Raw genomic sequence first — 15,910 nt, 5'->3', positions numbered from 1 at the left:
TTTGTTTGAAACGCCACTGCATAATGTGGCCTTTCCACATTTAGAATATATGAATTGATTTTAGCCAGAGACTTCAAAAACAATGACTTCGGAGAATTAGCTCTCTTACTAAGAAACAAGACATTAGAAAAAATTGCCTAGCATGCAAGCGCACATCAATGCATTGTTACAGATTCAAAATACAAGAGAACTCCAAACAACTATTGATACCAAGTAAATAGAATATGAACCTCAATGATGAATTTAACTATCTTAGGTGTCATTATGGTGGAGAGAAGGCACAAAGCCGTGTTTCTTCCTTCTGGAAAAACACTCTTTGGTCACATGTGCAGGTTCACCAAAAGCAATAGTTAGAACGCCATCTCTGAGGAGCTTTATTTTGGTATGTCATGTGTGTGTGTGTGTGCGCGCACACGCGCACGCACGCGCATGTTTGTGTGTGGTATTAGCATCTACAAAAGGGCAACACGCTCTATGAGACAAAATCGATTCATTCAAATTCAGGGAACTATCATGTTTTCGCGCGCGCGCGTGTGTGTGTGTGTGTGTGTGTGTGTGTGTGTGCACGCGCGCGCATGTTTATGTGTGGTATTATCATCTACAAAAGGGCAACACGCTCTATGAGACAAAATCGATTCATTCAAATTCAGGGAACTCTCATGTTTCCCAAGTAAAATAAAGAAGCCATAATCTAACAAGAAACATCTAGCTCGGAAACAACAAATGACTTAAAGGACTTACATTCCATAATATCTCTCACTGGTCTATCCAACATGGATAAGCTGAAGCGTCGAGGTAGGGCTGCTCAATCGCATGCTAGTATTTTATGTATCCTCCAGTAGTGCCTCAAGCAGGAATGTGGACTGGTAGGCTGTGGGCAGCCCACTTTGCAGCTCTGGGTGGCTTTATCTAAGGTGACTCAAGTGTCAAATCTACTCTGAAAAGTCAGTAAGGACATGCTGTCATGTATCCCCAACGTGCCTCCCTCCGGATTGTAGGAGGTGGTCTCTATGTCAATGTGACTCCAAGAGAAGTCCAAGCCAGCATTGATCTAGAAAGTCCATCTCCCTGGATAGTGGTCCAAATCCTCTCCGAAGGGGGAATGGAAGCACCCTCTAAGCTCATAGTACACTCATCACATACATATATAGCACTCCTCAATGTCTCACTCAAGTTGGCAATGCTAGCAAATTCAACCCTCTGGTGGGAGGGAATATACCATAACAACCAATCTCTATCCGATTATAGAGACACCAAATAGCGTGCTTCTCTATCCGATGACGTCCGATTAGTACAGTCCAATGCTAGTACGGTACTAATCGGACTAATAAATCTTGGACCTGCGTCCAATGAAAGAAAAAACACATAAGATATTAAGTCTATGCTTAATGTTTGGACTTATAAGTTAAAACATAAACTTAGAGATTCAAGTCAAAAGTGCGAAAGAGAGTTAAACAAGACTCGAGGTGTTCTATGTAGCATGAATAATGAAACCAACAACTTTATTATGAGCCAAATGTGTAATCTCATACAAAAAGTGTACAAAAATGGATTGAGATAAAAGCCATCATCCATGGCTCAATCCGAATCAAGATACATGATTACTTTAGGTGCTCATATCACTCTCAGCATCGAAGGTGGAAGCATCCTCATCATCGCTTGAGGAGCCATCACCCTCCTCAACAAAATCACCCTCGCTAAGGACATTGCCCTCGTCCTTTACCTTAAAATGTAATAAAATTATCATGAGTCTTGACAAGAAGATTGATTTTGAAACTTATTCTCAACCATCCTTGTATTACTTACATGAAGTTGCTACGAGTTTTGTTAAATATACTGCATATGACATGATATACGTAATCATGGACAAACATATGGCTTGGATGGGAGTACTTCTCGAGCCACTCCCACACCTCGTGTAGCATCTAAGGTTCCCACAAGCATCACGCGCAGCCGATGTGGAAGTTCCATTGCTACCGGCAGGAGGGCGAATAACAGCACGGACACGCCATGCACAAGTGCGAAAGACCCATCGGTAAACCCATGAGATAGCATAAAAGTGTCTAACTTTTTGTACCACTGTTGTGGTGCTTGCTTCAGTCCATATAGGCTATGTTTTAGTTTACACACCATCTGCTCTTTTCCAAGAACTACAAAGCCCTCCAGCTGTTTCATGTAAATTTCCTCATCAATGTCACCATGCAAGAAAGCTCTTTTTACATCCATTTGATACAGCTCTAAGTCCAATACAGCAGTGAGAGCAAAAAGCACACGTAGTGTGGTCATCTTCACAACCAGTGAGAAGACCTCTTGGAAGTCAATCCCTTCCTTCTGTGCATACCCTTTAGCAACCAGTCTTGCCTTGTACTTGGGTTTCCCATCAACTATCTTTCCTTTGTAAACCCATTTATTTGGAAGAGGCTTCCTTCCTTTGGGTAGCGACACAAGATCCCAAGTATCATTAGCATATAGAGATTTAATCTCTTCCTGCATAGCTAGCTCCCACTTATTGCTGAATTCGCATGACTTGGCCTCTCTTTGTATGTAAGAGGCTCACCCTCATCTGTAAGCATCACATAATGCAAGGAGGGGTCAAACCTATGTGGTTGCCTTCTTGCGCATGTAGACCTGCGTACCCAATGATTAATATTTACAGGAATTGGGTCTACATCTAGAGGTACGTTATTTTCAACATTTATTGGCTGCTGTAAGCCATTTTCAGCATGTTGTTCATGCTGTACAGCTCCTTCATTTTCATTACCAGCACCTGCATTTTCATAATCAGCAAGTCTATTTTGCTGTCCATGACCTCCTTGTGCTTCTATTTGCTATCCATCATCATTTGGCTCAAAAATAACCAGCTGATCATTAGTTTCAGCCTGTGGTACAAAACCATGAGGCTCATCCTCTGAATTAATAGGCGGCTGCAAATTCTGAAATTTAACCTTTTCCATATCTTCATTAGAGGCTAAAGTACCTTTCAGCAATTTTGCCTCATTAAACACAACATTATGACTGCGAGTAATTTTCTTGGACTAGGGTAACCACACTCTGTAGCCAAATTCACCCTCATCACCATAGCCCATGAATGCCTTTGGTGGATTTTGGGTCAAGTTTGTTCCTCGGTTCATCTCGAACATGCACAAAAGCATCACAGCCAAATATATGTAAATGGTCATATGAGGCCGATTTACCAAACCAAACCTCCTCAGGGATGTCATTATTTAAGGACTTATTTGGAAAGCGGTTGCAAATGTGAACCGCAATTTTGAGTGCCTCTCCCCAAAATTCATGAGGGAGATTAGCGATGGACAACATACACTGCACTCTTTCACATAAAGTCCTATTATATCTTTCAATCACCCCATTTGAATAAGGGTTGTAAGGAGTTGTAAGCTCCCTCTTAATTCCATGCAAGTCACAAAAAGACTTGAATTCAGTAGATGTGAACTCACCCCCATTTTCAGTTCTCAAGCATTTCATCTTTCTACCTGTCTGAGTGGTCACAATGCATGAAGAGTTTTAAAAACAACAAACACTTCACTTTTCTTTTTCAACAGGTATACCCAAATCTTTTTGGAACAATCATCAATTAAGGAAACAAAATATGCAATACCACCCAACAATTTCACGGCCATACTACATACATCAAAATGCACTAAGTCCAAGACATTAGACTTACGAGAGACACCAAAGTAAAAGGAATTTTTTATTTGCTTTCCAAACTGACACGCATTACAAAAGTCAAGTTTAGAGCCTTTTCCATCAACCCTCTTTAGAGAGGTAAGGACATCAAGTCCTTTCTGGCTCATATGGCCTAAAATCTCTTATGCCATAACTCCAAATAACAGCCAATTTCAGCAACTACAAGAAACTTGCCATTCAAAGCTTTACAGTGCAAGCAATACAAAGTGCCCTTCTTGGTTCCTTTTGCAATCAGTATGGAACCCTTTTTCACTTTCCACAAACCAGCACCAAACAGTGTAGTGTAACCATGCAAGTCAAGCTAACCTATAGATAGCAAACTCTTTTCAATGTCAGGCACATATCTAACATCTTCCAACACAAGCTCTTGCCCATTATCTAAAGACAAGTGTACAGTGCCAATCCCATCAATGCTGCAAGCATGGTTATTTCCAAGATACACCTTTCCACAATTGCCTGCATTGAACATAGCAAAACACTCCAAGCAAAGAAATACATGGAAAGAGGCACTTGAGTCTACAATCCAAGTCTGAGTGACACCATCATCAACTGACAAAAGTGCATCAATCACATCAGCCTTGGTAATCTACATATCCTGCATGTGACATGCAAGGGCATCATAATCAACTGCACATAATACATCAGCCTCTATATCCGAAAGCTCCTCTATGACTACACTGGAGCCCATTGGCCTTTTCCTTGCCTTTAGCTGTCTTAGATACATCTATCTTATCCACTTTCTTCTTTTTGTCTCCTTAATTCTTCTTTCTCTCTTGTTCCTTCTTGTAATACTTGCAATCAAGCTTCTTGTGGCCCTTCTGACCACAGTGATAGCAAGTAATGTCACTCTTCTCTTTTCCTTTTCTCTTGCTTTTGTTTCTCTATCCAGCATTTACATTTTTCTTTTCAGCCCTATCTCTTACATTATAAGTTGAGTTGCTGCCTTCTCCACTAGACATACGTCTAATTTCTTCATTCAAGATTGAGCCCCTTACCCCATCATATGAGAGATTGGGGTTATTGCTGAGAGAAACCACCAAAGTCTCCCAAGAATCAAGCAGTGTCATGATCAAAAAGATCGCCCTCAACTTATCATCAAAATCCAAATTTGCATCCGTGAGCTGATTTAAAATACCAGTAAATGCACTCAAGTGCTCAGCTGCGGGCTTTGACTTATCCAATCGTATATTCACCAAGTTGCGCATTAAATGCATCTGATTAACAGGTGTGGTGATCTCATAGGTAGTTTTCGGCTTCTCCCATATTGCATAACCTGTATCTAAACCCTTAATGTCTGTCAAAATGTCATCAGTGACACCCATATTAATGTAAGCCAAAGCCTTTTTGTTAACTCTGGCCCAATCTGCATCAAACATTTGTACGAGTTTCTCTTCCTGCAAAGTATCCTCACAATCCTTTAGGAACAATATGCCCTGCATACGATCTTTCCAAAGGTCAAAGCCATGACCATCAAACCGTTTGATTTCCATCAAACTCTTGATGTCTGAACTGGAAGAAGTTGCAGCCATTTTATCATGAACACAAGAGTAAATGCCTTGGACTGCAAAAGCACAAGCTAAACCAACAAATACTAAATGTCAACCAATCTGACCTAGCTGAGCAAAATTTTACCAATGCATGAAAAGCCTCAATTTTCTCAGGTCCAATGTCAAGAAATTTTACTCAAACGAGAAAAATTCCAACAAATTTGGCAAAATCCCCAATTTGATTGAGATCACCGTGCACAATGTCTGCAATTTCTGACCTGAATGTTGCTGTCAAGCATGAATGAGATCAAAAGCAAAAAAAGCCTCAAGTTTTTGGGCCAGATTTACACAAATCTGTGACCCGTGCTTCCACGCATGAACCCCGGTCAAAGGAAAGGAATTCAAAGAGATTTGAAAGAAAATAAAGTTTCTGATTTTTTTTTTAAATGATAGAATGACGTCAAGGGAGGGGGGGGGTTTTGACCCGTCAGACGGGTCGTGTGACGCCGCCTGCCTATTATGTGGCGCCCGGCAGCGAGCGCACTTGACTTGTCGTGTGGCGTTGGCTATGGGCAACTCGACACTCCTTGCCCGCTGGCGTGATGGTCCCACGTGCTTTACAACTAGCGCTCATTGTCTTGCTCAATGCTGGTCTGCAGACTAATCATGCCATACGCCTGCTGGTCACCTTGGTCAACTCGACTACTGCTAATCTTCTTCATGGCCTCTTCATTTGTTGAATGCGTATCGCATGTCAACTGTGTCTGTCGACTCGGGAAGCGTGCACAAACTTTGCTCTCATACCAATTGTTGGAGCTCAGCTTTGAATGAGCAGCAGCTCGAGGAGTGAGAGTGACCAAGAGTCAAAGAGGAAGAGTGAAAGTACGATTAGATTTTGAGTGTCGTAACCATGTGTTGGTATACAAAGAATAAAATGTATTTATACTTAGGGCACATAAGGGTGCATTCGCATGTACAACTAAATAATGTGTGTACTATACATGGAGGTGAAAATGGGCCTTTACCCCAATACTAGGTTAGCCCTTTGTTGATGCACACACCTATCGATCTATTGTCGGAAAGCTTCTTTGGTTGATTCATACTAGGCTAGATTTAGCATACTCAATTAGTGTACATAATCAATATTTTTCAGCACCTAGGATGTCACATTGGATTGCTTGTCTTTGTGTGTTGAGATATTTGTAGTGCACTTTTCATTATGAATTGACTTATGAATACGATTTATGCTTGGACGGTTACACCGATTCTGACTGGGCTGAAGATCCTGACACCCAATATTCCCATGGCGGTTACCTCTTTTTCTTGGGCACGGGTTCCATTTCTTGCTCAAGCCGTAAGTAGGAAACGGTAGCGGCTTCCACAGCAAAGGTTGAGGGCTCTTTGATGGTACCACTAAGGCCATCTATCTGAGGAGCTTACTAGCCACCCTTCAATTCCCCTGTGATTCTTCTACAATTGTCTACTGCAACAACCTACTATGACGACCAAAGTGCCATTGCCTTGGGACAACCCGATCATCACACCTCGGACGCAGCATGTGGAAGTCCACTTCCACTTCACCAAAAAGCAAGTTAAGCTAGGCACTATTCGCCTAGAGTTTGTGCCTTCAAGCAACAATTTTGCAAACATTTTGACCAAAGCGGTCAATCGGTCAATCCTCCAACACATCCTACCTCAGATTGGCTTGGGTTCCCCCTCCTCTACTTCTTCAAATTGATAAGAAGAGGATGCTTCCCTCTTACTTCTCTCTCTAGTTTGAGAGGGGGCAATTTCTTCTCTTGTTCACAATAGTGATGATGGTTATGGTTTAGCTTTAGACATTTCAGACATTTATTCTTTGTATTGTACTCAAGAACATTTATAACTTCATCCTCACAGTCAAGATAACACAATTATATAAGGGCACTGGGACAAGTGAACAATTCCCCTACGAAGATACTGTCTAGTCGCACCATTGCATTGCTTTCTACATGAGCATGCAATCTTGCATACCTCTTTGCCATAGAAACATAAAATGGTCGAAACAGCCCCCCGACACACCAAAACATCGTCCCTGGTATGATCCGCCCCAAACCGCGTCCCCAAACTATGAACGTTCTCTGTTCGAAACGGGACAAGGAACACCACGTGGCATGCCACTTACCCAGTCACCTCCTGCCCTTGCACCTTCCACCTGCACGTTTCGTCCCCGCCTACATGTTTCGCTCCAATCTCCAATTTGCAGTGTTCACGTTCGGTTTGCTACCCCCGTTTGGTTTGCTCCATCCTCCAGCCTCCCAACTCCCCCAATCTGCTCCCACCGCCTACACAGCTGCCAGCACCATCACCTCCAGGCTCCTCATCTCTCTCTCTTCTTCTCCAACTTCTCATTTCCTTCTTCCTTCTTCCTCTACTTTCCTCTTCTCTCTCTTCTCCATTATTCTCTTCTCTTCTTCCTTCTCCCTTCTCTCTTCTAAGTTCTAAGTTCTCAATTTCTCCCTCACTCGAATCTTGAGTCTTCTTCCTTCTCTCTTCTAAGTTCTAAGTTCTAAGTTCTCAATTTCTCCCTCACTCGAATCTTGAGTCTTCTCCCTTCTCTAGAGTCTCTTCGCAACAGCCAGTCTTTTAGGCTTTTTTTCAACCATTTTTATTTCAGTTTTCAACCTGAAATGGCTTCATCTTCCTACCTCATTCGTCGTGTGGGTGGTCAAGAAAGAAGGTCTGATGATTTGTCATGGTGGGTAAAAGTAAATGTTAACCGCCCATTGAGTGGTGGAGGATCTCAACCATGGACTTGCAAGCTTTGCCCATACAAGTGAACTAGTGGAGCAAACAAGGTAATTCATTGGACCAAGCATTTCTGTTTCAAATTTTTATTGATTTTAAATTTTCAAAGTTTCTTAAATATTAGAATATGGAATACCAATTCCCACTTGCTTCGTCTTATGCATAATTAGGTTTGAGCTCATCTCCTACATGAGCCAAATTCAGAGGTACAGTTTTGTCCTAATGTGACCATGGAGAAGCAAAGAGAGCTTCATGACCATGTCGCAGGTCAACAAGCTTATCTTGCATCTAGACCATGACGTGTTGCAGTTAACCTTGCAACTTTTGTGACACCATCCCCATCAAATGTGTCTAGAGCAAGATCAGTATCAAGAAGTGCTACTTCCGTATCTACTGCAAGCATTGTATCCATGGCATCAACAGCATCACATGTTGCACGTAGACAGAGCACACTTGATATTGATTGGGATCCCAAGAAGAAGAAAGAGGTGGATACATCAATGACACATTTTTTCTATCATGACCACGTTCAGTTTCATGCAACCAAATCAAAGTATTTTAAATTGATGTGCAAGAAGATTGGTGAGTATGGCCCTTCCTATGTACCTCCATCATCAAAGACCTTACACACCACTTTGCTTGAAAAGGAAAAGCAACTTGTTGAGCAAGCAATAATGACTAGAAAGAGCCTATGGGCTAAAAATGGAGTTTCATTGATTGCTCATGGTTGGAGTGATACAAGCAAGCGATCCATTCATTGCATGGTTGCTTATTCTCGTGGGGAAATGTATTTCATATCTTCACATGATGCCTCGGGAACAAGAAAGTCAGCAAATGTACTTGCAACAAAGTGGGTTACAAGTATTGAGCTTATTAGCCAAGAGTATGTTGTGGGATTTGTTGCAGATGGAGAGCCCGCAAATAGGGCAGCAGGTGCTATTATCCAAGGATATTATCCGCATATCACAGTTTCATATTATATGGCTCATTGCTTGAATAACCTACTATAGGATATCAATAATCTATCATGGATTGCACCTATCATAGAGCAGGAAGCTCAAAGGATTAACTTTGTTTTGAATCGCCAATTTCTTTGCCATGAGTTCTCTTTGCGGTCCAAGAAGACACTTACTCTCATACCAGATTTGCCTTTTTAAGTTCTTGATGCTAGGTAGATTAAGAGAATGCAGTGGTGTCTTGAGGCAGTTATTTCTTAGTGATGAGTTCACCTCATCAACGTTGGTAGATACTCCTACAGGTATCTTATGCTAGAGAAAGCAAATAACTCTATTGTGCATTTATTGAGGGTTATGGATGCTATGCAACCTTGCATTGGCAAGGCATATCAGGCTATGGATAGGCTGAATGAAAAGCTGCAAGAGTTGACACCCAATGATAAGGCATATGAGGAGATATGCCATTTAGTTGTGATGAGGTGGAACTCCTATAGTTCGCCCATACATGCAGCAGCATTTGTTGTGGATCCTAAGTTCTAGGGCAAGGGTTAGGAGAATGGCACTAAGGTTATGGATACATGGAGACTTAAATTGTCTCATCTAGTGCCTGATCATGGCACTAGACGAAAGATCAAAGACCAACTTTCGTGTTATAGACCTTCCGGAGTTCTTTTGGGTGTGGGGATGCATAGGAGGATCGCTATAAGATTGGGGCAGCTTTGTGGTGGGAGGTCTATGGTTCGGATGGTCCTGAGTTGCAGCAACTAGCCATCCATATTTTGAGTCGGTCAGTTAGCTCCTCTTGTTTGGAGCAATTGTAGAGTACATATGCTCACATGGCTTCAAAGAAAAGAAACCATCTTGGTGTGGAGAGGGCAAATGATCTGATATTTGTTAGTGCTAATCTGAGGATGTTATGTAACAGTACCACAACAAAGCCTGATCTATTCACATAGTGGGAGATAAAACAAGAAGAGGAGACACATACTGATGTTGAGGGAGATGCAGCATTTCATGGTACACATGATAATGAGACTGGCACTTCAAAAGCAACTAGAGCAACCTCAGATTATGATAATGATCTTTGATTTCTCATGTCACATGTACATTGTATATGATATTATGATCATTGATGATAGTGTGACACTTGGGCCGTTGTGCCATACCGACATTATATTTGTACTTGCAATCTTGCAATTGCCCTTTGGGCTATTTTGACATGCCACATTTTGCTTCAGTCTAGAGATTAGACTTCATATTTGTAGTCTTTTTTGGAGCAATGAGCATGTTCTTTTAAAGATTAGACTTCATATTTGTAGTCATTTAAGTTTTTTAGCAATGGGATCATTGGCATGTTGTTTCAGCTTAGACTTTAAAGTTTCGTTCATTGTTCATTGTTTTATGGCATCTGTATTATGCGTTTTATAATTGAATAGATTAACTCTTAAGCCTTGTAAGTTGTAATTCAATTTGTAATGACTAGTTTTAGAATGATACATGATATCTTTAAAGTTAAAACTTAAAATGACTTATCCTTGTGGATTATATACCTTGGTTTTAACACTCCACATGGATTATGAGTGAAATATTATTTTTTTTTCATGGATTTTATTTTTTTTAATGTCGTTCCCATTCTCACATCCCCATTTCCTAGGTTTGGCATCCCCATCTCCGTTCCATGTTCCTATTCCCTGTTTTATATTTCTATGCCCTTAGCATTAACCCATACGTTAGCATTCTGTTCATGTAAACATGCAATTGTGCACATTTGTCCCCTTTTCGGTCTTTCATGAGTGATCGACTCTAGATCCATCGTATTCGTGGCATTGCACGTGGCAATTCTCCACAAGAGTTTCCCCATGCTTGTTTGCTTGCTTTGCTTGTCTTGCTGAGCTCCCCATCATCCTTTTTGCCCACCCACATACTCCCCATATGATTGGCACACACACACGCTTCCAATATCCTTAGACACTTATCCTAGTAAAGTCTGGGAGAGGTTTGCTTGTTTTCTAAAGGCCTTGGGTTTGTTTTCTATCTAATACTTAAATCAGTTGCTGCCCCTCCATTCCTTATGTAGTTTTTTTTTTTTTAAACAAGCAAACAAACTAAAATAAATAACTCAAACAGCCCATTGCTAAATCCATCTACCTTTGCAAGACTCGGTAGGCCCTTGGGCAGCCGAGGAGCACCCTTGGTTCAATGACCTCCTCTCTAGGGTGATCACTTGGGCTCCCTTGGTAAGATAACCATCGCCTCTATAGTCTTGGTAGGCCACTGGGTAGCCGGCATGCACCCTTTGTCCAATGCCCTAGCTACTTTGGAATGGGATGCCTTGGAGTAATCAAAATTTTAGGCTGGCCCACTTTTCTAGCCCAATTTTGGGCCTAAGAGGGGGTGTTGAGCTAAGAAATATCATTAGCCACCTACACAATCCCAAAACAATTTATTTAATGCCTATTTTAGGCTTATTTTACTTAAAACCCTAAAATGGGCCACGATTCGAGAGAGTTAAGTGGGGACTCCCAAACTTTCTATAAAAAGGCAATTTCCCCTCCATCTCCCTCAATCTCGTTTTTATAGATTTTAGGTCTTTCAGCTTGCTACCCGCACCCCGAACGCGGAGGATATTATGGTCCAAGCTGGCCATTGCTGCCTAAAACAGTTTGGCACCTATTTCCAACCTACCACGCACTGTTCGGCGCTGATTTCAGCCAGCTGACCACTACTGTTGATTTTGTCACCTGAGATTTTGTCTTTCTCTCTCCTGCACTGCCATTTGCATCAGATCCAGCCTTCCTTGGCTGCATTTGTTGGTGTTCGACATCCAGAGGCTGCCTTGTTGCGTTTCAAGATCTGTTCGGAGTACAACACACTCTCCAGCTCATTACCCCCTTCCTAATCCTCGAGATACAGGAGTTTGTGGTATAGTATTCACTCTCTACAGTGTGTTTGCTGCATGAGCATTGTATATTCAGCAGTCATTCATTTCATTATTATATATGTTCATTGTCTCCGAGTTATCCTAATCCTAACTGTGTTTTGTGTTATTAGTTGGTGCTTTGTCGTACAATTGGTATTGTGTTTTTGTGTTCAGAGCATCTTGTCACACCACCCCTATCTGTCTCTATCTCCACCTTACCATGGATTAGAGGGAAAATATAGACCACACACATTTGGACACAATGAACACTTGCTTTGATCAAGTAAACATCCAAACACCTATGAGGCACAAGCATTAGAGACAGCACATTTTACTTGGAGAATGCTATTCTTTGAATGAAAACACAAAAATTTGAGAAAGCATTCAACATTTGGATACCTGTTGTAGAAGTTTTGCTGCACCAAATAATCGTCTCCTTAGTTTGTCAACATCTTTGGAAATAGCTCTTGCTGATCTAGGAAAACAAATAAAATGGTTTGACCCAAAGAAGTTTGGCATTACCATGAGTCACCTAGAATCACCATATAAACTTCATGAAGCTTAATGTATTACTCTCATTTACAAAAAACACATCAAGGAATCTGTGCCATTATACTAAATGTGTACAACAGCCACTATAACTTTTACCACTATTACAAGTCGATTTTTCATTTCCATGCGCATTGAAACAGCAAACTGAACGTTATCTAAAGTTCAGCGTAATGAAGAGCAATTATATATGATTGGATAAGTTATAAATACATTTTAGCCAAGAAAGTGTTACCTTACCTTCTATAGCTTTTGGATTTTGAGATTCAAGATGGCTTGTATTAAATGACTCTAGTCGTCACAGCTTCTATCACCAACCTTTCCAAGACTATCCTCATCAATGTTTAGGAGTTCTTTCCATCTCACTAATTTTTCCATGCTATTATGTTCCAAGATTTTTTACAGTTGCCTCTTAGGGATATGCTTTGTCAACGGTTACAGTGGCACAGTGGATATATATCAAGAAATTACTTCTAGAAGAGAAAGCAATTTTTGAGAATAAATGGTTTGCATGTTTGCAAAAATCTTTAATGACCCACTCTCTCTATTGCTAATGTGGTGGGAACTTGGAATATTGAAAGAGAAAGCAGTGACTATGTCACACGTCACCAATAGCCTTTTCAACATAAAGACGCTATGAGAGTGTGCAATGGATAAGGAAATTGAACATAGAGAGGAGACAGAGAGACAACATAGGTGAGAGAAGGAACAATGTGACTGCAATGGCTGAAGGTACAAGGTTGCAACAGTCAGCTCCACCACGCAGCTCTACGTGTCAATTTGGAGGCCAAACAGTAGCAGGAACTTGGAATATTGAAGGAGAAAGCAGTGACTATCTCACACGTCACCAATAGCCTTTTCAACATAATGACACTATTGAGTGTGCAATGGATAAGGAAATTGAACATAGAGAGGAGAGAGAGACAACATAGGTGAGAGAAGGAACAATGTGACTGCAATGGCTGAAGGTACAAGGTTGCAACAGCCAGCTCCACCACACAGCTCTACGTGTCAATTTGGAGGCCAAACAGTAGCAGCGGGATGGGCAAATGAGGAGGGCTAGCTGATCACAAAGTATCAATGATGGATAATGAGTGTGAGAGGGCAAGCTGCCTATATATAGGCAAACTCGGGCCACAACTAGTAATAAAAAGGCCAAGCCCAAGCCCAAGGCCAAAATATGGGCGTCTAGGACAGCCTAAAGAGCCCAAAAAGAAATGTACTAATGTCCCCTCCATCTAAAGTGCCTAAAGCACAGAAAATGACAAACAAAAACAATATCAGAGCTCCTAATGTCCTCATCTGACTCAAACTAAGGCTCACAAGCAAGAGAAGACGGTACAAGGCACACCCCTACTAACACCCCCTCTTAGATTCTGGATGTGGCTGAAGGCCAAAGAAGATGCAAATCCAATGGTTGCAAGAAGAGTACCAATGCCAATGAAGTTTGTTGATGAAGAATTCTAGCCAAGGAGCAATAACCCCTCTCCAAATAGAAAATCGATCAAATAGAAGGCCACCAAAAGCCAAAGGAAACAAAGAGGCCTCAAATGGATCACTCCTAAAAACTCGAGTCGAGGATGGGTAAGCCAAGCCTCACCTATAAGACGATAGCGAGGAACGAGGGCACCATATGCTACATAGGAACAACAAGGGCCAAGGGTCAAGCGGCGGCAAAAAGTGGTGGCTCAATGAGAAGAAGAAAAGAGGTCACCCCATATAGAAAAGGCCCAAAGTAGACTAGAAGCTCTAAAGTAACTCCTCAGGATCCTTGAAAGCCCCCTTTGAAACATAAAGGGCCAAGTAATCCACAACCACATCACTAATATCATACCCCTTTGAAAGGGATGGGAGGTACGAGAAAACCTCCAAAGGAGATGGTGGGGGATGGGATGGAACTTGTGGGATAAATGGTGCACAACTGGGAATGGGTGCAGCTATAGAAAGAAGAATCTACAAAACAAAGACGGCCTCCTCAATGAAGACAATGTGAGTACCGAGTATAGTAGGGCCGTAAACTGAGAGAAGGTGAAAGCCCAAAGTCCAAAACATGTAGGGCCTCTAAAACGAAGCTCATGAGCAATCGAACAATAAAGGCAAGGTGCCAACACCATGAATAAGCACTGGAGAGATCTAACAGTGACGATACCCTTCGATGAACAGAGATCCTATAACAAATCACCTCGAGGAGTCATAGGACTCCATGCACCATAGTCAATGAGCCAAGGTTACTCACAAAGCAAGACAAATCAAAGATGGCTCCTCCACCTGATAAATGTGTAGAAACACGGACGCTCCCATGTAGAACCACCCTTCACTCCCAAATGAAGGTGAGGGTATTTCCCCCAACACTTCTCCTCGAGTGCGAGCTCTTCCTACAATGTGGACACATACAATATTCTCCACACTTCCCCACAAAATCTAAATCAAAGTCTAAAGATGTCTCCAACTTCTTCCTCTTCCCTTTCTTTTGCTTGGCTTTTCTTATACTTGTAGATAAGGCTGCAAAAGTAAAAAATGTGCACAGGCTCCACCAGAATCTCCCTCACTGTGATGCGCATCCTCCTCAAGCACCGTCCTCGACTACAAGAAGTGAGAAGACTAGTGTAGAATATGTCATATGTTGAAGACGGAAGATATGAGAGAAACGCTACAACTAGGTCCTCCAAAGATATGTACAAACCAATGGATGGAAGCTCACTCCGAGAATCTCCTCCCTCCTATGGATATGGTCCCTCATCATAGGGAAATTTGCAACAAAAAGCTATCGTAGCTTCAACTTGAGAGACAAACAATGCCCAAATGTCTAAAGAGATGTCAATCTCTTCCAAACATTTGCAGTGGTATAGATACGTCTTACATGCATGAGAACAAAATCTGCACAACTCAAAAATGAAAAAGAGTGGGCTCTTGCATTCAACTAATCCCATTAAGCTACCGAATTTGAGGTCACACCATCACGGGGATCCACGATAGGTCGAGGTATAGGGACAAAAACAATATCCCAAAGGTCATAGGTGTCAAAGAGACACTCCATTCGGCAAGACCAAAGAGGATAGTGTTAGCCTGCTCTTATTTAGTCTCAGTCTGTCATCTCCTGGTTGTGAGCTCCTGTCAGAGTCTGACAGGAGACAGAGGAGCTCTGTCAGTGTGTTTTCAGGCTGCTCTAGTCAGCATGCAGCCCTGGGCTGTTTCAGGCTGCTCTAGTCAGCATGCAGCCCTGGGCATTTTACAGCCCAGATCTGGGCTGTTTTTTGGGGTGACTGCCCATTATTTTGGGCAGTCGGACCAGTTCTGGTCAGTCGGACCAGAAAGTTCTGGTCAGTCGGACCAGAACTGGCCAGTCGGACCAGATCTGGCCGTAGTCGGCCAGATCTGGCCAGGTCGGCCAGTTTAGCTGGTCGGCCAGTTTTCTGGCTGGGGGCTATTTATAGCTGCCCCCCCCAGTCAGTCCAGCATTCATGCTCTGCAGGTTCAGCACTGCTCCCTCCGTCTCCGTCTCCGGC

The 15,910-nt window shown here is 42.1% G+C and overlaps 1 protein-coding gene across 2 annotated transcripts in view; it reads right to left on the bottom strand.

Annotated features, from left to right (window-relative positions):
- Positions 1-15,910, bottom strand: part of LOC148034690 (uncharacterized) — a 32,605-nt gene that overhangs the window by 2,345 nt on the left and 14,350 nt on the right. For both annotated transcript variants that reach the window (XM_087679664.1, XM_087679665.1), the window contains exon 4: positions 12,255-12,330. In XM_087679664.1, coding sequence (XP_087535790.1) covers positions 12,255-12,330 — 76 coding nt within the window. The remainder of the gene's footprint in view (positions 1-12,254; positions 12,331-15,910) is intronic.

This window comes from Lygodium microphyllum, chromosome 6 (assembly GCF_053477565.2).
Source record: "Lygodium microphyllum isolate KBCC chromosome 6, Lygodium_microphyllum_v1.1.10, whole genome shotgun sequence".
Classification (NCBI taxonomy): Eukaryota; Viridiplantae; Streptophyta; class Polypodiopsida; order Schizaeales; family Lygodiaceae; genus Lygodium; species Lygodium microphyllum.
This window is presented reverse-complemented; position numbering and strand designations above follow the sequence as displayed.